Source organism: Sus scrofa, chromosome 18 (assembly GCF_000003025.6).
Source record: "Sus scrofa isolate TJ Tabasco breed Duroc chromosome 18, Sscrofa11.1, whole genome shotgun sequence".
NCBI classification, from domain to species: Eukaryota; Metazoa; Chordata; class Mammalia; order Artiodactyla; family Suidae; genus Sus; species Sus scrofa.
Window position 1 is genome coordinate 6,104,123 of NC_010460.4, and position 22,913 is coordinate 6,127,035.

At 58.5% G+C, this 22,913-nt stretch overlaps 1 protein-coding gene across 10 annotated transcripts in view; it reads right to left on the reverse strand.

Annotated features, from left to right (window-relative positions):
- AGAP3 (ArfGAP with GTPase domain, ankyrin repeat and PH domain 3) overlaps nt 1-22,913 on the reverse strand; it is a 63,436-nt gene that overhangs the window by 22,443 nt on the left and 18,080 nt on the right. For 6 of the 10 annotated variants that reach the window (XM_021078867.1, XM_021078868.1, XM_021078866.1 and 3 more), the window contains 7 exons: nt 4,419-4,477; nt 4,072-4,159; nt 3,791-3,876; nt 3,508-3,649; nt 2,966-3,100; nt 2,708-2,835; nt 922-1,080 (listed from right to left, as the gene is read on the reverse strand). In XM_021078867.1, the coding sequence (XP_020934526.1) occupies nt 922-1,080; nt 2,708-2,835; nt 2,966-3,100; nt 3,508-3,529 (444 nt within the window). In that variant the 5' untranslated portion in view covers nt 3,530-3,649; nt 3,791-3,876; nt 4,072-4,159; nt 4,419-4,477. Of the gene's footprint in view, nt 1-921; nt 1,081-2,707; nt 2,836-2,965; nt 3,101-3,507; nt 3,650-3,790; nt 3,877-4,071; nt 4,160-4,418; nt 4,478-5,552; nt 5,578-22,913 lie in introns of those variants that run through there. The other 4 variants (XM_021078865.1, XM_021078864.1, XM_021078863.1 and 1 more) reach the window with 2 other exon arrangements.

Sequence of the window (22,913 nt, forward strand, 5' to 3'; positions counted from 1 at the left end):
CGCTGGGCGGGCGGAGGCGAGGAGCAAGGGGCACTGGCTCTGTCTGGGCAGGGTTCCTGAGAGCCTGGCCGGGGCCTGACCTGCCAGGCTGGACACAGAGCCGGGCAGAAAGCCAAGCTCTGATGCTCAGAAAGAGGCGCGTGCGGTGACGCAGAAGGAAGGATGGGGCGATCTCCTGAGAGCCCACATGGGCAGCTCCTCCACCTGTGTCTGACCCAAGACTCCCGGAATGGCCCAGCAAAGTCCCAGCTGGAGGGTGAGAGTGTAGGGGCGGGCTCTGCATGTCAGATGCAGGCTCAGGGCACCCAAGAGCTGCTGGGCTGGGCCCCAGAGCGGAAGGCACGCGGGCCCTTGGGGGCAAGGGCTGCAGGGACGGGGAGAGAGGACGAGCCTGGGGACCGAGGCCGGGAATCAGGAGATGGAAAAGACATCTAGGCCTCGTTAGGCCGATCTCAGCTGCAAGTGGGAAGCGTGGGAGAGTGGAAAGAGCGGACCAGGAGCCCTGGGCCCTGTTCTAGCTCTGCTGGCTAACGCTTTGAGGAGCCTTGGGCCTCAGCCCACAACTGCGGAATCAAGGGAGTCTCGGAATTAGAGCAGACGCGGGCAAAGATCCCTCCAGCTGGCCAAGAAGCCCTACGGGATCGGGAGAGTGCGTGATGCCTAGAGGCGGGCCTGGGTGGGTATACTGCGGGCAGCCCCTGCGGCCTCAGAGGAACAGCCTGGCAGAGTCAGGGGACGGATCAGGGGGCAGATAGGGGCCCCGGCAAAGAGCCCAGGGAGGCGGCGCGTGACTGTGTGGATGCAGAGATGGCAGGTGGCATCGTCCTGGCTCCCGCCTGCACCCTCCTGGCCGGGGGCTGGGGGCTCGGCCCTGCCTGTTCAGTGAAGGCCACTGGGCAGGCGGGAGGGGCGGGCACGTACCGTGAAGATGTTGGAGCGCCGCTTGGACTGCTTGCGGATGGGTGTGGGGGTGGAGGAGGCAGCGATGGTCTCGATGCGCAGCTCCCGCTGGCTGATGCTGGGGGTGGAGGGGACTGAGGATGAGTAGTCGCTGAAGGCGCTGCTGCCGCCATTCGTGGCCTAAGGACAGAGAGGGCTGCTGAGGGAGGCTCTGGGTGGGGCACGGGGCGGCTGGCAGGTGGGAGCTGGGAACCCTTCGGCAGGGACACCTGGCCTGGGGGGCACGGGGCAGCGGAGGGGCCGCTAGTTCCAACAGATGGTACCAAGGAGAAAGGTCATGTGGCCTGGAGGCCAGCAGGAGCCAGTTGTCACTGCTGCCCGACTAGGGCCCAGCAGGGGCCACTCTGTAGGAGCTGAATCAGAGGCAAGGACTAGTAGGTGAGAATCAGTGACAGAAGCTGGAAGAGAACAGACCGCGGAGTCTTGGCTCACAGGTGGGTGTGACGCCAGGTGGCAGGTCACCCTGGATGAGCTCCCTAAGTCAGTGACAAATATCAAGGCTGCAGGAGGCCAGGGCAGGGCTTGGGTGTGTGTGACAGGGCCAGAGATGCGGGAGGGGCGGGCAGAGAGCAGAACAGCTGGGTCTGCCACTGGGCGAGCAGCAGGGAAGGGAGGCGGAGCACCGGAGGACAGAGGCAGCAGGCGCCAGGCAGGTCTACTCCAGGACTAGAGAGACTCAGGCAGTAGGACAAGGCCGTCCTCCAAAGGCCTGTTAGGTGATCACTCAGTAGAGGATGCGTGCTGGCAGCCTCCTCGAATCCTAACCCGCACAAAAGGAGCAAAACACCTGAGCTGCTGGCCTTGGCGGGCAGGGTCCCCAGCCAGGGCAGGGCCCATTGGGCACAGCTGAATTCTGCGGCTGAGGCAGACGTGCGCAAAGACAGTGAAGAAAGACCCCCGGCTCCCCCTTTCTTCCACGTGGAAATGCTTAGGGGGAAATCCCTGACGCCCCCTAAAGCGCTCAAGGGAGGGCTCTCTGGAACAGCCACCAGGCTGTCGTCAGAAGGCTGATGCAGCAGGAGTTGGGGGGTGAGCTGGAAAGACGATGGCTCTTGGCAGAAGTGAAGGAGTGGCTGTCAGCTTGACCGCTCAGTCACGCACACCTGTGACAGCCCAGGGCTTTCCGCAGAGCAGGGGACCAACTGGGAAATAGTTACAGAAGCAATGGCCTGGGTGCCAAGGGCCAAAAAATAACCAGGCAGTAGGCCCAGGAAGCGGGCAGGTGTCCAAGTGGTTTTCTGGGCGGACCAGGGGCAGGACCTGGCTCGGAACACCCCCACTCCCGTACGTGGCATGAATGCCACTGGTCCTTGTGGGCTGAGTGCTGCCCTTCTATATGCAAACACTGCGAGAAGGGCCAGCAGGTGAAGGGGGCAGGCCTGCACGGTTTCTGCCCTGGCCTGGTCCCTAGCAGGCCTCCAGGAACGCCTCTGTGCCTCCCGAGCGTGGCACCGAGGGAAGGGGGTCCTGAGACAGCCGTAAGGGGGCTGATGAGAGCAAAGGCTGCCTTAACTGATGCGGCTGTGGGGCGAGCAGAGTGTCACGCGGGGATGGACAACTAGCAGGAAGGCAGTCACCAAAGGGTACAGATGAGGCCAGGCCAGGCCCATTGTGCAGGCTATGGGAACCGATGCGTTCAAACCAGCCGCAAGGCGGGGGACCAGACGAGGTGGGGGACAGGCAGGCAAGACAGACAGGATGGAGAGGCAGGGAGAGCGTGCGGTGGGAGGGGGGAGGCTGGCCGCACCTGGTTGATGTGCACGGCCGGGATGGAGGCGGCGGACACGGCCGAGTGGCTGGGGGAGTTGGGCAGTGACTTGCAGGGCCCGATGGCCAGCTGCTGCTTCTTCCGCAAGGCCACTACCTTCTGGGCCACTGCAGGGGACAGCAGAGTCAGTTACCCCTCTGGGGAGGAGGGAGGAGCCCAGCTGAGAGCCGCCCCCCAGAGCTGGCCGGACCGCCCCCCCGCCCTGCTCGGGGGAGCATCCCCGGGTGCCTGAGTTACCGTCCTGGAAGACGCGCTCCACGTTGAGCCCGTAGGTGGCGCACGTCTCGTAGTAGGTGCAGCGCTTCAGGTCTGTGGACAGCTTGCGGGCCCGGCTGTCGTCAATGACCCGCGGGTTGGCGGCACTGATGGCGTCTGTTGGAGGCAGGAGGGTGGGGACTGACTCAGCCTGCTGGGGAGCTGGGGCCACTGGGGGGCCATGTGGCCAGAAGGTGGGTGGGCAAAGAGCCTGGGCAGCGGACAACAGGGAACATGAGACCCCGGGTGTCTGGGCCTTGTTCCAGCTCCGCCACCGACTCACTGAGTGGAAATGAGCCAGCCCCTCTGTTTATCCATCTCAAAAAATGTGGATGTCATTGCCGCACGGATGGCAGGATCTTAGCCGGGGAAGACCCAGTGTGTACGGAGCAGAGAGGAGGCGCCAGCTCTGGGCTGACATGACAAGGGCTGGTTCAGCACCGGGAGAGGCTGGGGAGCTGGGCTTCCTCACACCTGCCCACCTGGGGACCCACAGCCCTGAGCGACGCCTGAGGCCTGCTCACCCTGTGTGCCCACCAGCACCATGGGCACCTCGCTGGCGTTGCGGAAGCTGCAGAGCCGCAGGAAGTAGTTGTACACTGTCTGGAAGCTGATTTCATCCTCCAGGCTGAACACAAACACCACCGCGTCCACCCAGGCAGCAAACTAGGGGGGACCGAGCAGAATTACCACTCTCACCTGTCCAGGTGAATGTCACCGCCTGCTCCCCACGTGCCGCCTTGCCCAGTCCCAACTGGGAACCTTGAGAAAGGGGCGCCACCGGCCAGGCTGGGGCAAGAGCCTCACCTGGAGCTCAGGGGGGCCTCCTTCATCTCGGATCAGCAGCAGGTAACTCTGGCCATCCACCACAATCTCCTTCTTAAACCGACCCCCTAGGACAGAGGGCAAGGTCAGGCCTCAAACCAGAAGAGTGAGCCCACGGGGGCCCAACAGAGGAGAAACCCCCCGCTTCCGACGGAAGAGACGAGAGGACTGAGAAGGACGAGGGGATGAGGGGATGAGGCCCCCCCACAGACAGCGGGAAGCAGAGCGCAGCCGCAGAGCCCAGGCCAGCCCGTCACGCTCACCTTCAGGGGACTCCTCCTGGACATAGGTCCCCGTCAGATAGCGGTGCACCAGGGCCGACTTCCCACTAGACAGGTTCCCCACAATGCCCTGCGGGAGAGGAAGGCGTGAGAGCAGCGGTCAGAAGGCAGGAGGAAGGACATGGGGCAGGAGAGGCAAACCCGTTGGGAAGGAGGAGGGCCAGTGCTGAAGATGGGAAAGGAAAGAGCGATCGGGAAGAGAGGGGTTGCGGGGAGAGGCCAAGCCTAGAGAAGGAGCGGACTGGAGGCGGGGAGGCAGTGCTGGCCCCTCACTCCAGCCCGCACCCCCAGCCCCAGGACTGCCTGCAACTCCCACGGGCCTCACTCACCACTTTAAGCTCCGGCACTGAACGGCTCAGGGTCCACTCCTGGCTGTTCACAAAGGAGTCTGCAGGAGAGAAGGCCACCCGTCAGGACTGGGACGGCGCGCACACACACCTTTGCTCTCCACCATCAGCTGTCCCTACACTGCCTCTTCCTAGGCCAAGCCAGAAAACAACCCTCATGCCCACTTCCCTAGGGGGCAGCAGGAAAAGTTCTTTCACACTGGAACAGAATAAGGACAGTTCTCTGTTCCCCTGGCTACTATCACTGCAGCAAGGTGAGGAGTTCCCGCCTAGAGCCACACGGGGCCAGGTGACCCCCCACCTGGTGAGAGGCTGCTGCAGTAGGTTCCCTGCCAGACCCAAGCCAGGCTGGGGGGCAGCCTGTGTAGCGAGTAGAAACAGCTCACCCTCTGGGGTGGGGCCGCCCACCACATTCCAGGAACCCGTCTAGAGGGAGGAGCCCTTACCTGGCCCAGTTGTGTGCGAGGCAGGTCCAGCAGGGAGCGATCTGCCCCGCCCAGCTGGCCCTCCTCCCCGGGCTCCTCCTTGGCAGGAGGCCACCACCCTTTCTTTGCCAGAGACCTGCCTTCCCGGCTCCTCTCCCATCCATCCTCAGCTCCTGCCTGACTTCAGCTACTCAGAGCCCTGCCGTGGCCAGGCCCCTCTTCTTTATCCATTAGGTAGTAATGGCCGTCCTCTGGCCAGCTCCCCCTCCCCAGACTAACTCAAAAAGTAGTTATGCCCACCAGGTCCATAAACAGTCGCTAAACTCATCTGCAAAGGCAGCTAGAAGTAAGGGCTCTAGAAATGCTGCGAACTAGTCCCACCCAGAGCGTCTCCATCCCTCCCGGCCCCCATTCCACACGCACCCAAAGTGGGCAAGGGGCCTTGCCGTCCTGCTCTCACGCCCCCGCGCTAGGGCCAGTGCTGGCGCCGCGCGGCCCTGCCTGGACGCGCCTGGAAGTCGTCCTCGGCCGCGGCCACTTCTCCAGCCCCACGCTAGCTCCCTCGGCCAGCCCCGGCCGCAGCCCCCGGCCCACGCGGCACGCCCACCGCTCCCAGGGAGCAGGTAGGTTCCCGGTTTGTTTCGCACCCGCTCTCGACCCCGGACTCCAACCGGAGAGGACACCCGCTTACCGCTCGGCGCGCCCAGGAGCCCGGGTGCCGGGGCCGCTCGGCGGGTCCACAGCGGCTCGGCCGGCGCGGGCGCGGGCGCCGGCTCCCTCCGGCGGAAGCGGCTGATGAGCAGCCTCCAGAGGCCGGCGGCGGTGCGGGGGCGGCCGGGCTCCGGCGCGGCGCGCGGGGCCTCGGCGCCCAGCAGCAGGTCGCGGCGGCTGGGGAAGGCGCCCAGGGAGCTGGCGTCGCCGTCGCTGCGGGTGCGCGCCCGGGGCAGCAGCCCGGACTCGGCGCGCCGGATCTCCTGGCCGCGGCGCAGGCGGAAGCTGAAGCTCTTCCTGAGCGCCGACAGGCCGCGCCGGGGGCTCGGGGCGCCGCGCCCGCCCCGCAGCACCTGCCAGCGCTGGCTGCTCCACAGCGAGGCGCCCCGCAGGAAGCCCGCGCTGCCCGCGCGGCCCAGCCCCGCGCCCGCGGCCTCGGCCTCGGCCGCCAGCTCCAGACGGTTCACCTCCAGGAACGTCATGCTGGTGGGCCGCGGCGCCTGGGCCCCCGCGGGCGGCTGCGCCGGGCCGGCGCGGGGCTGGGAGCGGGGCTGGGCGCCGGGCTGGGCGCGGCCGAGCCCGGGCGCCCCGAGAGCGCGGGCCCGGGAACCGGCGGGCAGCCGTCGGCGGGGCCGCGGCGGCCGAGGCGTGGGCGCAAGAAGCCGAGCAGCAGGCTCCGGGCGCCGGGCGCCGGCGGCGTTGGCCCCGGGCCGCCAGAGCACACGCTCCGCGGTCGCGCCGGCTGCTCGCGCGCGGCGCACAGGGCGGCCTGCAGGGCGGAGGCGGCGCGGCCGGCCGGGGCGCCGTGCAGGTCTAGCGAGTCGCAGACGCTGAGGGCGCGGCGGCAGGCGGCGGGCCGCTCCCGGCTGCAGCTGTCCGCCGGCGGCCAGCCCCGCTCCATGCTCAGGGCCCGCGGGCGAAGGCCAGGCCCATGGCGAGGGGCGCGGGGCTGGGCCCGGGCCGGGGCCGCGGCCGGGGCGCACGGACCTCCGGCCTTTGGGCACCTGGTGTCGGCCGATCGAGTCCCTCAACGCCTCCACCTCGCAGCCGGCAAGCCCAGACCTGGAGAGGCTGGGAGCCAGCCCAGCACCGAGAGCGAGGCGGCAAGCCCGGCCTGGAACACCCAGGAACGGCGGCGGCAAGGGAGCCGGCCTGCCGGGGCAGCCCCGGAGCCCTCAGAAAACAGGAAATTCCAGCCCAGGGCTCCTCCTCGGTTGGGCAGGTAGGTGAGGAGCTGTCATTAAGAGCAGGCCAAAGAAATGAACAGTCCTCGGCCCGCCGCGCGTGGGGCTCGGGGCTCGGTTTGGGAGAGAAGCGGGCCATGTGCCCTTTCTCCAGGGAAGGAGCAGAAGGGGATCGGCCAGAGTGGGAATCAGGAGAAGCCTAAATTATGAGTCAGGAGGCAGGTCGTGTGCCGACTCTGGGCTCCAGTCTCATCTGGAAAACGGGGAGCCTCAACGGGAGAGAGCCCCTCTTGGCTTTTGGCGGAGACATGCTGGGGTTGGGAGTTGCTGGATGTTTTCAATCAGCTCTTCTGTTAATGACCCGGGCTGCCGTCTTCCTTGGAGATTATAAAGTCATCTGGACTAGGTTAAGTGTCGTCCCGCTTAAGGGCAAGGGAATATCAAAAGGTCACCTCTGGACGGGGACCATACAGTTGTGGACGAGTGAGTCACCTCTGTGTTCCTCAAGTCTCCAGGCTCCTCTGGCTTGCTGGTTCTCACCTCCTGTCCAGAGGCTGCCCAGAGGTGGGCTGGCCGGGCAGAGGTGAAGCTTCAGGCTGTAGCACCGGTCCCAACGCCCTTTGAATTCCACGAGTGGGGGCTGCTCCAGACACTCATGAAACACAGGGCTCGCCCCGGGCCAGGGGCAGGGGGACGGCGCCGGGCTCTCCACTGCAATTAAAGACAGTCCCTTCCGAGGCCCCGGAGATGAGCCAGTTTATCACAATCCACACAGGCCACAGGCAGATCAGGAGAAACCAGTTTAGGTGGCGGCAAGGATGAGGGGGCTTTGCGTTTCCTCTAAAGACATATGCCCAAGTTTCCACACACACACACCCCGCCCTCCGCCCCCAGTCCAAGCCAAATCCCAACGTGCCTGTTCCTCTGTGCTTTAGAATTCCCCAGTCCTGGTCAGAAGCAAAGTACAAGATAAAAGTGGCACATTCCTGAGGGGCTGGGGGGGGGGGGAATGCCTGAGGAAGGCAGGGCCTCTCCATCCTAGGTGCTCCCTCGGAACCCAGCGCCGGAAACTCCCAAGTCCTGGGCTGGATCTCCCGGGCCTGGAGAGGCGCAGGGGTGAGGGGTGATGTGGGGTTTCCCTGGGACTGGTTATTAACAGTGATGAGGATGGCCTCTTCCTCCGTGGGGTGCAGAGCCCCCACATAATAGACGGTTCTGCAGAAGAGCCTTTCCCAGAATCCTGCAGGCGTGGAGACAAGAACGCAACCCAGGAATCCTGACTCACATTCCCAAGGTTAAGTCTCACACACCAAACTTCCCTATCTTCCTGTGTGTCTGTCCCCCCACCCCACAAACACATACACGGTTACCCCTCCCCCAAAGATCAGGCTGCTCCTTCCAAACCCTCCCCCCCAAGCCAAGGAAAATGCAAGCACAGGCCAGCAGCTATCGGAGACAAGCGGGGACTGCGGGTAGATGGGGTACAAGGCGCCCAACCAGCGAGGGGCTGCTTTAGAACCCAGCTGGCTACCTCGGGGGAGAGAAGCAGAGTGGGATAGAAGAAAAGGCCCCCAGTGACTTAAACACACACACACACACACACACACACATATACACACGGGCTGCAGGAAGGCAGGCAGCAGTGCCCAGTCCAGGAGGTGAAAGAGCATCTTACATCCTCAGAGGACACAGCAGCTCCCAGCTCCCGCTGCGCCTACAGCTCTCTAGGCAAAAAGCTCAGCCTGGGTCACCCCCCAAACCTGGAACAGCTTCCTCTTCCTCATCTGGTCCCCTCCTTCCTATTCCCTCTTCCCAGAAACCGCTCCTGACTCAGGAAAACCAGCCAGAGAAGGACGTCTGCCTACACATAAATATAGGCCGGCCAGCCAAAAAGGTCAGCGCAGGCACACACCTCTTTTCCTTGTCCCTCGGGGCAGGGACAAGTCTCTGAGTTCCATCTGACAAGATTCTGCTCTGGCTCACTGCACACAGCCCAAAGGAAATTAGCACCATCCTAAAAAGCTCCAGGCTAGGACCATGTAAACCGTACAGAAATCCCATAAAACTAGTCCTCATGGCAGTTCTCTGATTCTGAAGGTCATCAGAAACATCAGGCTGAACCTGCCGTGTAGGGGTAAGACCGCATGCAAGTTTCTGGGGCCACTAAAGACGCAATCTCTTGCAACGCCTGCAGTGTACATTCTGGGTAAGGATGGAGCCGCTTCCCTGGAGGCTGAGCGTGCAGAGGCTGAGCACTGAGCGCTGCCAAATCAGAAGAGTTGACTCTAGACGTACCCACAGTTGGTGAGCTGCACCTGCTAAGCAGACCTGAAAGAAGGTGCTTGCATGTGCAACCATGGCCTGGGGGTGGCGGGGCTGCGCTACCAAACCCAGGGTGTCTGGGGAGAAAGAGAAAGACCCCTGCGAGGGGAGGGCGCAGGAGCAGCATGCTGGTGGGAGGAAGAGCAAGGGCGGCCTCCAGCCCAGGAATCCACAGGACCTTGTACCTAGTCTCTTTCAAGTATTTGCTGGGTGATCCATTGATAAGTGTGGAGGTGTGCCCAGCGGAGGCCGTGCAGCCACAGACCGCCTGTGCAGGTCCTTCCTGGAGCCCAGAAAGGGCTAGCTTTTTCCTGAAAGCCCAAGGCTGCGGCTTCTTCCCAAGCCCAGAGTGGTCCCAGAGCCACAGGGTCCTCCAACACTGGTTGGGATCTTCTTGCCCACAAGGTGGCAGCAAAACATCTTCCTGCATCCAGGGAGCTGACGATGGCAGTGGGGACCCCGGCAGTGGTCCGTGGTGAGCGGCCGGGCAGGGTGGCCAAGCCCCTGAACCACACAGCTGAGGAGGCAGTGAAGGCCACACCCTGGGGTGCCTGAGGCCAGCGGGTGTCCAGTAAGCGCCGAGCTCTTTGGGCAGGTCTCCAGGCAGGGGATTAGGGAGTCTGCAGAGATGCTGGGCTGCCCACCCCCGGTTGCTCTGGTCTCCAGTCTCCGCCACAACCTGCCACTCACAGCCATGGCCACGTTTGCAGACTTGTCCACAGCTGTCACAACATTCATCAAACCTTCATCCCTCACAGATATTTTTCTGGTGTGTTTAATGCTACCCCACTAGGACATGGCCAGGCACGCAGGAGGTGTGCGGTGATTCTGTGATGAACGAATGCATGAGTGAATGGACGGACGGACGGACAGTCTTTGCAGCAGCAGCTTCGAACTCTGGCTTTTGTTTCCCCTTGTAGGGAGGGAGGCAGGCTTTGAGACAATTCACAGCCAAAATCAGACGCCAAGTCAAGAGACATGGGGTGCTCTGGCAAGACCCGTGCTCTGGAGTCAAGAGACCTGGGTTCAAATTCAGCCTCTGGCACCTACTAGCTGTGTGCCCATCAACCACACCAGGCCTCGGGGTGTAGTCTGTAAACTAGGGACAACCCCTTTCCAGCTGAAGTTGCTACCAAGTCCAGTGATGTGAGCAGGGAGGGTCCAGCACGGTGCCCGGCACATGCAGGCGGTCAGTCAAAGGAGCCGTTCCTACTGCACGGGAGAGTCCCACTGGACGCAGGAAGGACTTAGGCCAGCGTCAGCTTTCTTCAACTGGGACATCTAGCTGGACACCCGAGCGGCTCCACATCAGCTAAGGCCCGTGGATTACTGGTCCCTCCATCTCCTCTGAGAGACTGCAGAGGGGGACCTCAGAGATCCCCGAGGCCCTGCTGGATCACCTCTGTCTCTGAAAATCTGATGAAGGCTGGTAATGGGCTGAACTGTGTCCCCGCCCCCAACCCAAACTCATATTTTGAAGTCCTAACCCCCCAAACCTTAGAATGTGACCTTATTTGGAAATAAGGCGGTTGCCAATATCATCAGCTAAGATGAGGTCACCCCGGGGTAGGGTGGGCCCTATGCCCATAGGACCGGTGTCCTTATAAAAAGGGGCAATGTGGACGCAGAGACACACATAGAGGGAAGTGGAGAGACTCGGGGGGAGGACGGCCATCGGTGAGCCAAGGAGAGACGCCCGGAGCAGGTCTTCCCAGGCGCCTTCAGAGGAATGTTAAAACCTACGAAAGCTACAGACTCAGGGGGCAGCTCCTGCGCAGAGATGGGACCCCCCAGGCCCCTCGCAGAGAAGCCACGGATTCTGCGCCGTCTCCCAAGTTCAGCGAGCTCCCCAGCGGCTGCGTTCCCCACCCCCCACGGAGAGCTGAGAGGATGGAGGCAGAGTCATCCCAGCCCGCAAATGGCCCTTTGAGCACCAAGAGCGGCTTCTTCATTGTCCTTCCGGTCCACAAGCTCTGGGCAAGCACAGGCCCCTGCACGCCCCCCACTGCCCCCTCCTCTGCCACATCCTTAAAACCCCGAAGGGACCCGACAGCAGACACAGCTCCCTGCGCAGACCAGCAAGCATGCATAGGCTGAGGACCACAAGCAACGCCGAGAAAAGTCCGCTGCCTTTCAACAGCTCTCCCCGAAAGAGGGGAACAACGTGTGTACCCCGAAATCCTCAGAAACTTCCAAGGGCTCTGGGGGGGTGGTGAGCCTCACTGCCGTGGACAGACGGGTTGCTGGACTCAGAAAATAAAAGTGCACACTCCCTTGTGGCACTTGGCCTTTTCATCCCAATTTTGACACATTTCCTGCATTTCTCTTTTTTATTTTATTTTATTTTTTGGCTTTTTAGGGCCGCACCCACGGCATATGGAGGTTCCCAGGCTAGGCTAGGGGTCGAATCGGAGCTGTAGCTGCTGGCCTACACCACAGCAACACAGGATCCAAGCTGTGTCTGAGTCCTATTATATACCATAGCTCATGGCAACACTGGATCCTTAATCCACTGAGCGAGGCCAGGGATTGAACCCGCATCCTCATGGATGTTAGTCAGATTCATTTCTGCTGCGCCACGACGGGAACTCCCCTCCTGAGTTTCTTTAAATGTTCTCATCCTTCAAAACTGAAGGACAGTCCCATGAGCTAAAAATCTGCCTCTTCCTGTCCAACAGGCTTCTAGAATGCATTCGATTTGTGGATCTTGATTCCTTTTTTTTGGTCTTTTTGTTTTAGGGCTGCACTCGCCACATATGGAGGTTCCCAGGCTAGGGGTCTAATCGGAGCTACAGCTGCCGGCCTACATCATAGCCACAGCAACGCCAGATCTGAGCTGAGTCTGCAACCTACACCACAGTTCACGGCAACGCGGGATCCCCAACCCACTGAGCGAGGCCAGGGATAGAACCCAGGTCCTCATGGATACTAGTCGGATTCGTTAACCACTAGGCCACAACGGGAACTTCTGGATCTTCATTCCTTGTCAGCAATATCCCCATTCTAATGAAAGTTTGCCTCCATCTTATTTTTACAAAAGTAAAATATTTTAATAAAGGGAAGACACAATACAATATTCATATAATTGAACTACTTTCAATCCCAGATGGAAGAGCTGCAGAAACTGAATGGCTGCTGCCGGTGGCACCCCCACCTGGGAACTCTAGTCCAGATGTCTAAGTGCAGGGTCTCAAGGGAAGGGGAGCTGAGGAGCCGGGTACACTATTAAGGAAAGACTCCAGGGAGTTCCTGTGGTGGCGCAACAGAAATGAATCTGACTAGCATCTACGAGGACGAAGGTTCGATTCCTGGCCCCACTCAGCGGGTTAAGGATCTGGCCATGAGCTGTGGTGTAGGTCACAGAAGTGGCTTGGATCTGGCATTGCAGCTGGTGTAGGCTAGCAGCTGCAGCTCTGACTCCACCCCTAGCCTAGGAACTTCAAAAAAGAAAAGAAAAAGAAAAAGAAAGAAAAGACTCAGATAGGAGTTCTCTGGTAGCCTAGCTGTTAAGGACTAGGCATTGTCACTGCTGTGGCTCCCGGCCCAGGAACTTCTACATGCTGTGCCATGGCCAAAAAAAAAATTTTTTTTTTAAAGAGACTTGGGTACTTTGAGAGTCTGATAGACAAAGTTTAAAAGCATCTGAAATCTCATTACAGATTCTGAATGCGGGGCTGACACTGAGACCCTGGGCTCTGCCCCACTGCCAAGGCCAAGCCTGCCCGTTCCCCCCAGCATCCAACAACACATATGCCCAGACCTGGCCTCCTGTCCTCATCCCCAGTTCATCTCGTGCCTTCTGTAGATGCTAATATCTAACCTGCTCTCACCTCACGGGAGCCCAGAGCCTGAGCTCCTGGGCACATGAAGGTCGAAGATACCTGTGCCTGTGGCTCAGAGCCAGCCCTCCGGCCAGCAGGGCCACTTTGGTGCCTTATACACTCAAGACAACAGCGGCCACAGGGGACACCACCGGTCATAATAATGGCTACTTACTGAATATGACAGCCCCACTCTGAGCACCTCACACATTTTGATGCATTTAACCCCTTGAAAAAGGTACTGTTTTGTTTTCTTTTCACCACACTTGCTGCATGTGGAAGTTCACAGGCCAGGGGTCGAATAGGAGCTGCAGCTGCTGGCCCACACCACAGCCACAGCGACAATGGATCCGAGCCGCATCTGTGACCTACATTGCAGCTCATGGCAACGTGGGATCCTTAACCCAGTAAATCAGGCCAGGGATCGAATCCACATCCTCACAGAGATGTCAGGTCCTTAACCTGAGCCACAAGAGGAACTCTGAGAGGTACTGTTTTTTTTGTTTGTTTTTGTCTTTTTAGGGGGCACCTGCGGCATATGGAGGTTTCCAGGCTAGGCGTCAAATCGGAGCTGTAGCCGCTGGCCTACACCACAGCAACGCCAGATCTGAGCTGCATCTGCGACCTACACCACAGCTCACAGCAATGCCAGATCCTTAACCTGCTGAGCGAGGCCAGGGATTGAACCTGCGTCCTCACGGATGCTACTCGGGTTGGTTAACTGCCACAGGTAGGAACTCCTGAGAGGTACTGTTAATCTCCCCACTTTACCGATGAGGAATCTGAGGCACAGGTGCCAAAAACTTGCCTCAGGTGACAGCTGGTGGTGGAGGCTGGCAATCCAACCCAGGCCAGCTGTCTGGCCCCGGGCCTGGTGAGATTTCTGCTGACACAGAAGCGCATCTTACAAGCAGCCCCGACCTAGCTTCCTTTCCTCCCGCCTGGCACCCACATCAGCGTGCTCCAGCCTTGCCCTTCCCAGCCAGGGACCCTCCTTTCCAAAGGACGCCCCCGGGGGTTCTTCCTCACCCACCTTCCAAACAACCTTCTCCAACTCCCACTCTCGCAGCCCTGGATCCGAACCAGGGACGGATGCAGGTCCACAAGCTAACCCCCCAGGCGCGCGTGGCACTTACAAAGGAGAAGCAACCCCGACACACAGGTAGGGTGCTCTCTGGGGCTGACGGGCCCTCGGCACACCTCCCGATCCCGCCACGTAGCCAGCACAGAGGGGCCGGGCCACCCTCCGGAAGCGGGAGGTTTGTCCGCCCCTGGGTGACCCCTGTCTTCCCGAGCCCTCAGGTCCCCGGCGACGCGTGCTGAACGAACATCCTACTGAGAGCCATGCCTCCCACAGCCCAGGACACATGCCAGACCACCGGGCTGCAGCTCCCTGGGGGCACCGGGCTGCCCCCCAACCCCCGACGCAGCCGATTCAACTGCACGGTTTTCTTTTAAACACCAGCAAGCGCTCCCAGCCCCACCAGTTCTCCCGCATCACAGAGCAACGAGGAGTCAGAACCTCGGTGAGGCTGGCAGCAGTTGGGTTTCGGGCCTTCTCTTCCTTTTTTTTAAATGCTTGTGACAAAGGCTTCATGGGCGGAGAAGCAGGACTCAAAAAGCCCAAACCCCATGTTGTCATGAGACTCCTCCTTCTTCTGTCTTTCTTCTCTGCTGTGCCAGGGGCAGAACCCGAAGCACGAGCTGCAGATCCCAGGGGGCGGGGTGGGCACAGCCCCACCAGCGATGCGGATCCCGCCTGCTGGGCCATGTCGCCCTCTGCGTTCTTTCTGTTCAGCTCCCCGATGACCTTGTTGGGCCAGCTGTCATCCTCCTCGTTGCCCCCGCCATCCAGGACCTTCTTTTCGTTGTTGCTGTTGTTGGCTGCACCTGCAGCATGCCGAAGTTTCAGGGCCAGAGCTGGAACCTGCACCAGAGCGGAAGCCAGAACCACAGCAGTGACACCACTGGATTCCTAACCCGCTGAGCCACCAGGGAAGTCTCTTCCAGGATCTTTTTGACATCCTTGCTCCAGGGAGGCACTGCCCTCGAGATGGGCAGCAGGTAGGAGGTGATGTCGCACACGCAACCTCAGTGCCGTCAAGGACCAAGACTTTCACTTTTTTTTTTTTTTTTTGTCTTTTTGCTATTTCTTGGGCCGCTCCCGCGGCATATGGAGGTTCCCAGGCTAGGGGTCTAATCGGAGCTATAGCCATCGGCTTACGCCAGAGCCACAGCAACGCGGGATCCGAGCCGCGTCTGTGACCTACACCACAGCTCACGGCAACGCCAGATCCTTAACCCACTGAGCAAGGCCAGGGACCGAACCTGCTACCTCATGGTTCCTAGTCGGATTCGTTAACCACTGCGCCACGGCAGGAACTCCAAGACTTTCATCTTAATTTTACTCTCATCTTGTCTTCACCCTGATGACTCACTGACCCACCAGCCGGTCAGCTCTCAGGCCTGGACCCCCGGGGGCCATGCCATCACCATGAAACAGTGTCAGGGGACCCTGGTGACCACGTGGGGGCTCACAGAGGAGACTCAGAGGGAGCTCTGTAGGCTGCCAGGGCCACGTGGCAGTCCAGAGACTCCCCACAGGGCCCTTGGCTGCAAGATGAGAAGGACGCAGAGGTCAAGGTCACATGCAGAGCTGCTGTGCTCCACGCAGCGCTGACACCACAGGCAGGGCTGACCAGGAGCCCCCTGGCAGGACCCTCCCCAGAGAGCCAGGGTCCCGGTCTGTCAGCAACAACTGTGCAGCCGGGATGACACGCAGGGCAGAGGCAGAGGGTCCCTACAAGCCATCTTCACAGATGCCCATGCACAGCCTGGAGACCCCACGTGGGCCGGTGTCCTCTGCCTCCCCTCTTGGCATCTTCACCTGTGCTCCTCTGTGCACCTGCCTCACTCAGCCCACTTCCTCCCTGAGGCATCGGATCTGAGCTGCCAGCTCCTACCCCAACCACGCCAAGCCCGCACAGCTTGGCCGGGCAGCCAGGGGAAGCCCACCAGCCACAGAGTCTGTACGGAGCTGTGGCTAAGCCACAGGGGTGGCTGTGCTGGGCTGCAGAAAAGGAAGAGGCAGGATGCAATTTGCAACAAGGCTCCTTGGATTAAAGGATGCAAAGACCAATAGATTTGCCATATAAAAATAAAGTCCTCGAGTTCCCTGGTGGCCTAGAGGTTAAGGATCCAATATTGTCACCACTGTGGTGTGGGTTTGATCCCTGGTCTGGGAACTTCGGCATGTGCAGATGTGGCCAAAAAATAAATAAAGTCCTGAATGATTTTTTAAAACTGTGACAATTCTAAGGGAAATATAACTAAAGAGAAGCCAGCACCTGGAAAAAAATGTCACTATGCGAATGGGTTAATATCACTAGTAACATACAAAGCACACAGACAAAACACATAAAATCTCAAAGCAAGAAAGTACGAATGGGAGTCCCCCGGTTGGCACAGCGGGTGAAGGATCTGCTGTTGTCACTGCTGTGGTGCAAGTTCAATTCCTGGCCCAGAAACTTGTGCAGGCCACTGTCATGGGCCCCCCCAAAAGAAAGTACAAATGAAAGCACTCACTCTCACGTGGGACTCAAAGAGCTAGAAATCAGAAATGACGTTCCAGGGAGTTCCTGCTGTGGCTCGGTGGAAACAAACCCGACCGGCATCCATGAGGATGTGGGTTCAATCCCTGGCCTTGCCCAGGGGGTCAAGGATCTGGTGTTGCCAAGAGCTGTGGTGTAGGTCACAGAGGCAGCTCAGATGCGGCCTTGCTGTGGCTGTGGTGTAGACCGGCAGCTGCTGCTCCGATTCCACCCCTAGCCCGGGAACTTCCGTATGCCTCAGGTATGGCCCTAAAAAACAAAAGTTCTACTTCTCACCTATCAAAGCTTAACATGACTTTTGTGTCTGGGAGGCCCGAGGCTGGGAAGCTCATGTGTGATCTCTCTTCCCCCCAGCTTAGCCCTTTGCCCCTCGTACTAAAGCCATAGGGACACCTACAGAGCTTGTCTGACATGGACATAAAGATCAAGGCCCAGAGAAGTCCAGCACTTCCAAAGAGTGAAAAGCAACCAGAGAGTCCACTAAGGAAATAACGGAGTAAGTGACATGTCTCCAATGGTGGGACATCATACAATCACTTAAACTAACACCCACAGAGGAGTTCCCCATGTGGCGCAGCGGAAATGAATCCAACTAGTATCCATGAGGATGCGGGTTCGATCCCTGGCCTCGCTCAGTGGGTCAGGGATCCAGTGTTGCTGTGCGCTGTGGCGTAGGTCGAAGTCGCGGCTTGGATCTGGCATGGCTGTGGCTGTGGCGCAGGCGGGCAGCTGTAGCTCCCATTCGACCCCTCGCCTGGGAACCTCCATATGCCACAGATATGGTCCTAAAAAACAAAACAATAAAATAAAAATAACATCTGCAGACTTTTTTGCTTAGCACGGCAGCAACATTAATAATCTTTTTTTAAAAAAAGAAAGGAGCAAGCTACAGCTCCCTGGGGGTCTAGTGGTTAGGATGCGATGCTTTGACCACTGTGGTCCGGGTTCAAACCCTGGTCTGGGAACTGAGATTCCCACATCACGCCTCTGCTTTCCTCTGCCAAGAAAATAAAATAATAAAATAAAAACAAAAAAGCAAGATACAAAATTGTACGCAACATGGACCCACGTAAAAACCACGCAGGAAAAGGATCATCTCGAAATGAGGACAGAGGCGGGCGTCACAGTCAGAACCCACAGTGACTTTTTTTTCCTGCCTTTTTCTGCTTTTCTTCAAGATGTGTATTTCACTGTTTCCTAAAATGTTTGTAGAGAATATACTACTTTCGTAAAAAGAAACGCCAACAGAAGACCATTCCACCTGCGGGTGAGGGCGGGACAAGGGAAGAAATGGCTCGCCAGCAAGACGGGTGGGTTCCAGCTCGCCGGCCGCACCCTCGGTCCCCAAAGGCCCCCGCGCCTCCACATGTGCAACCACTCTGGGTCGGCACCCAGACCCTAACGAGGGCTCACGAGAACCTTCCACCTCCAGCTCCGGGTGGACTCAAAAGAAGAGAGTGGGCTGTGACCAATGGAGTAAATGTACACTCCGTCCATCCTTTGAGAATTGCATTTCAGGGTAAAAAGGCACATGCGAATCACGCTCAGAAAGCTGCCCTTGGCCCTCGGCCCCCTGCCCTCTCCTTCACATGGAAGCTTCCAGAATGAGTGTCCACTCCCCATCAAGATCCCAATGCTAGGACTTGACCTCGAGCACTTCACCACAGCAGCCAGCCTGGGCAGCGAGGAGCAAGTGCTTCTGGAACGCTCTGGCAGCCAGCCCTGGTCCGTGGGTATGGGCCTCGCTCATGCTTCGGGATCATCGTATTTCGCAGTACATGTGTCCCATCCATCACCCAGCCCTCTCCCTACTGAGGGCCATTCAGGTTGCTTCCTTTTTTTTTTTTAACCTCTACAAGCAAGGCTGTAATCAACACCTGTATACCTGTGCGTTTTCTTTCCGTGGATTACATGCTCCAAAAGAGGACAGCTGGGTTCGAAGAAAAACATCAATTTTTCATGTTCATAGATAATGGGTGATTACTTCCCCAAATAGGAGGCAGCAACTCATCCCCTGGTTCCCCCACCAGTAGCATACGAGGACGATGCCCGTTCTGCCGCTCTCCCCAGCATCTCAAGTTACCAGCTGGCTGGCTTGCTTGCCGATACTGAACAAAGAACCCAGTACCTCGCTCTTCTGACTTGCATTTCCCCGAGCAGTCTTTGTTGTGTTTTGTTTTGGGCCACATTGGTGGTATGGTGAAGTTCCCAGGCCAGGGATCAAATCTAAGCCACAGCTGTGACCTGCACGGAAACTGCAGCAACGCCGGATCCTCGACCCACTGTACTGGGCTGGGAATCGAACCCGTGCTAAGAGCAGCCAACTGAGCCGCTGCATAGACAAGGCCAGATCCTTAACTTGCTGCACCACTGCAGGAACTCCATTCTGAGTATGCTTTTTTTCTTTTTATGGCCACAGGCATATGGAAGTTCCCAGGCTAGGGGTCGAATTGGAGCTGCAGCTGCTGGGCTACATCACAGCCACGGCAACACCAGATCTGAGGCACATCTTCGACCTACACCGCAGCTTGTGGCAATGCCGGATCCTTAACCCACTGAGCAAGGCCAGGGATCAAACCCACATCTCATGAATGCTATGTCAGGTTCTTAACCCTCTGAGCCACATCAGGAACTCCCCTCTGAGTATTCTTAAGGCTAAGCACCTTTTCACAGTCATCAACAATTTGCATCTCCTCTTCTCTAAACTGGCCCTATTCTTTGCCCACTTGTCTTTAGGGTTTAAAAAATCTTTTTTTAACAACTTAGAGGAACTCTTTGTTATCACAAGCATCTCAATCACTTATCTGGCATATGTACGTGCCAAGCAAATTCTCCTACTCTATTCTACAAAATTGCAATTAAATCTGTTAAATTTGTAATTGATTCTAACATCTGAACGGCCGCAACAACAAAAATCCACGAGGCAAGAGGGATCCCCAAAAAACAGTCGGGGTGGGGGTGGGGCTCTTCTCCACACAGAAACCAGCTAACACTTGCAGAAGAAAAGTCCAGCGGAGAAAATCGCCACATGGTGACACTAACATGACAGATTTCAGCAAGATCACTGATGCCTGTGGAAACCAGTGAATGAAAGCTGCTAGGAGCAGTTTATTTCCGAGCTGCAGTGGTTCACCCCACAGATTACCTGTGAATGACAAAGGCAGAGGCAACCGACCTCCAGGATTCCAGGTCTCCTTAATATCACTACCAGCGGGGCCTGATGTTACACAGTCAGAGGGATTCCTGGGTTTAACCTGGATTTCATCAAGCCCCTGGACCTCACTTCGGGTCACGGGCAGCAGGGGGAGAGAGGAACAAGTTAAACAGCGGCCGCAGCACCCAAATTGGAGCATGACCTTCTAAGAAACCCAGCCCCAGAGGTCCCTTGTGGTGCATGCAGCGGGTTAAGGATCCAGCAGTGTGTCACTGCAGCAACTGCCAGGGCGTGGGTTTGATCCCTGGCCTGGGAACTTCCACATGCCATGGATACGGCCACAAAAAAAAAAAAAAGAAATAAAAAGAAACCTGGCCCAGATTCCTCAAGAGTTTGAGTTCCTGTACCATTCTGGTTTGGAAAAATAAAAATGTTATATAAGACATTTGGGGAGTTCCCTGGTAGCTCAGCCACTTAAGGATCTGGCGTGGTGGCCACTGCTGTGGCTGGAGCCAGTGCTGTGGTGAAAGTTCAATCTCTGGCCCAGGAACTTCTGCATGGCGCAGGTGTGGGGAAAAAAAAAAAAGCTATTTGGGGAAAAAAGTAAGGACATTTGGTTATGGATGAGCTTTTCAGTGATGGCTGAGAATTCCCGCTCATCTTCTTAGCTGTGACACTGGTATTATTTTAGGGGGAAGGTCTGACTGCTGAAGTGCTGGGGGCACGCAGGGTGGGGGGGGGCATCACGGCTACAACTACAGCCCATCGCCTCCGCCAAAAACGTGTATGTGAGAAAGAGAGAAAGCAAACGGGCTGAGTGTTAACCCTGAAATATTTCAAGGTGGTCATTTTGCAAAATAAAAGACTCCCCAGGGTGGGGGGGAATCTATCATTCCTTCCCTCTATAAATTCTGGGTTTCCTGTCTGGCTTAAAAGGATCCCTCTTATCCCAAGATTGGACAATATCTTTAATTTTTCTCTCTTTTTTTTTTTTTGTCTTTTTAGGGCCACACCTGTGGCATATGGAGGTTCCCAGGCTAGGGGTCTAATCGGAGCTGTTACAGCCGGCCTACGCCAGAGCCACAGTAACGCCAGATCCGAGCAACGTTGTGACCTACACCACAGGTCACGGCAACGCCAGATCCTTAACCCACTGACCGATCAAACCCGCAACCTCGTGGTTCCTAGTCGAATTCATTTCCGCTGTGCCACAATGGGAACTTCCTTTTTCTGTTTTTTTGTTTTTCATTTTGCTTTTTAGGGCCACACCTGTGGCATATGGAGGTTCCCAGGCCAGGGGTCAAATCAGAGCTGCAGCTACTGGTCTACACCACTGCCACAGCAACTCTGGATCTGAGCCGTACTTCGACCAACACCATAGCTCAGGGCAACGCCAGAGCTTTAATCCACTGTGTGGGACCAGGAATCAAACCCGCATCCTCAAGGATACTAGTCAAGTTCATTACCACTGAGCCACAGTGGGAACTCCCCTCCTGTATTTTGAAAAGCTTTATCTTTGGCACAGTGCTGCAGCATATGCAGGCTCAGCCCACAGAATCTGAGACCACATTTCCGAGGTCCAGGTCCAGCCTCTGCCACTGTGAGGGGAGCAACCTTCGGCAAATTCCTTAACAGCTCTGTGCCTCTTTTCAGTTCTGTTCTTTCTGAGAACACCAGATCTGATCCTGCCACCCTCAGCTCAGAACCCTGCAGCTCCCCAGCACCCGCAGCAAGAGCTGTCAATCATGCGACATTTGCAGCACAAACAAAGTGTTGGAGTGTGGGGTGGCACGTTTGAGCAGTTTAAAAACACACTACGCCAGCAATGTTGATAATAAAATCACGACTCCAGTAAAACAGTGTCTCGCGGGGCCTATGGAGGCAGCCAGGCACGCCGCAGCGCTCCACCCCCGCCCCGCCGTCCCTCCACGCTGGGGCGCCCAGTAGAAACCCCATCGAGGCCCTGGCACATGGCACGTTCTTTCAGATACATGATGTTTCTTGGGTGCCAACTCAGCATCACCCAGCCCGTCCTCTCCTGCTCAGAGCAGAGGAGCCCCGTGCACAGCCCACTCCCAGCTCGGCTGCCCCGGGCACTGCTAGGACCTGCGCCCTGCTTGCCAAAGACATGTTTTACCCTCGATCAAGTGCAGGGGCGCCCTGGGAAGGAAAGGCTGGGGCAATGGCCAAGGCACCCAATACCGGCTTCACAAGAGCCTCCTCCTCCTCCTCCCACTCCCAAAAGATCCCAGGCCAGGGATGGAACCCAAGCCACAGCAGTGACAATGCTGGACCTTTAACCACCAGGCTGCTGGGGAACTCCATCCACCCTGGCTTTCAGGACCAAGAGATGAGAGGGCTGGATGGCCCCTTACTCTCCAGGATGGATTTTCTCTTGCAGACAGAGAAGGATTCCCTACCGGGCCTCCCGGAGCCCCTGCCCCTCAGGGGGTCTGTGTTAAGCTGTTTGGACTTGAGTCAGGGTCTCCATGTTTCTGGCCCTGGTGCCCCCAAACTGGACCCAACTGACTGCCTCTGACCTGCATGGGGCCTTGCCCCCCACCACCGTGCCCACAGAGGCCCACGATCACCAGGCAAGGGTCACACAGTTGCGCTGGAACCTGGCCGAGCCCACATGCCCTGGGGCAGGTGGCGGGGTTTAGGGCCTGAGCCGACTGAGGGTCAGAAGCACGCGCCAGAAGGCAGACACTGTGCTCTGAGAACCTCTCAGCTCTGACCCAGCTCTGACCCCTCGAGGAGGGAGGAGGACAGAGAAACTGACGCACTGCCGCCCTCCTCCCAGTCACCCCAGGCGGGGCCCGAGCCAGGGGGCGAGGCGGAGGGAGGCAAGGGCCTGGGAGAGAGAAGCTCAGCCCCCTCCTGCTCTGCTCCAGGGGCTGCAAAGCTCACCTCAGGTGCCGGACAGCCCACAGCCCCCCTGTGCCCTCTGCTGCCCGGGGCAGCAGGACTGCCAGGCTGGGAGGGGGCTCCACCGGGCCCTGGAGGGGACAGAGCAGTGTGATACAGGCCAGGGCTCCCTGAGCGACCTCCAGGCCTGACAGGGCTCCTGAGCCGGTTACAAGGCAGGGAGGGCCCTGGTCATTGGTACCTGCCAGGCTGGCCCTGGGCTGGGGGCCCAAGGCCTGCCCGCCACTGGCTCAGCATCAAGAAGGGAAGCAGCAAGCCAGGCAGACACCACCTCGGGACAAACGCCAGCCAGGCAGAGAGCGCCCTGGCCCCACAAGAGAC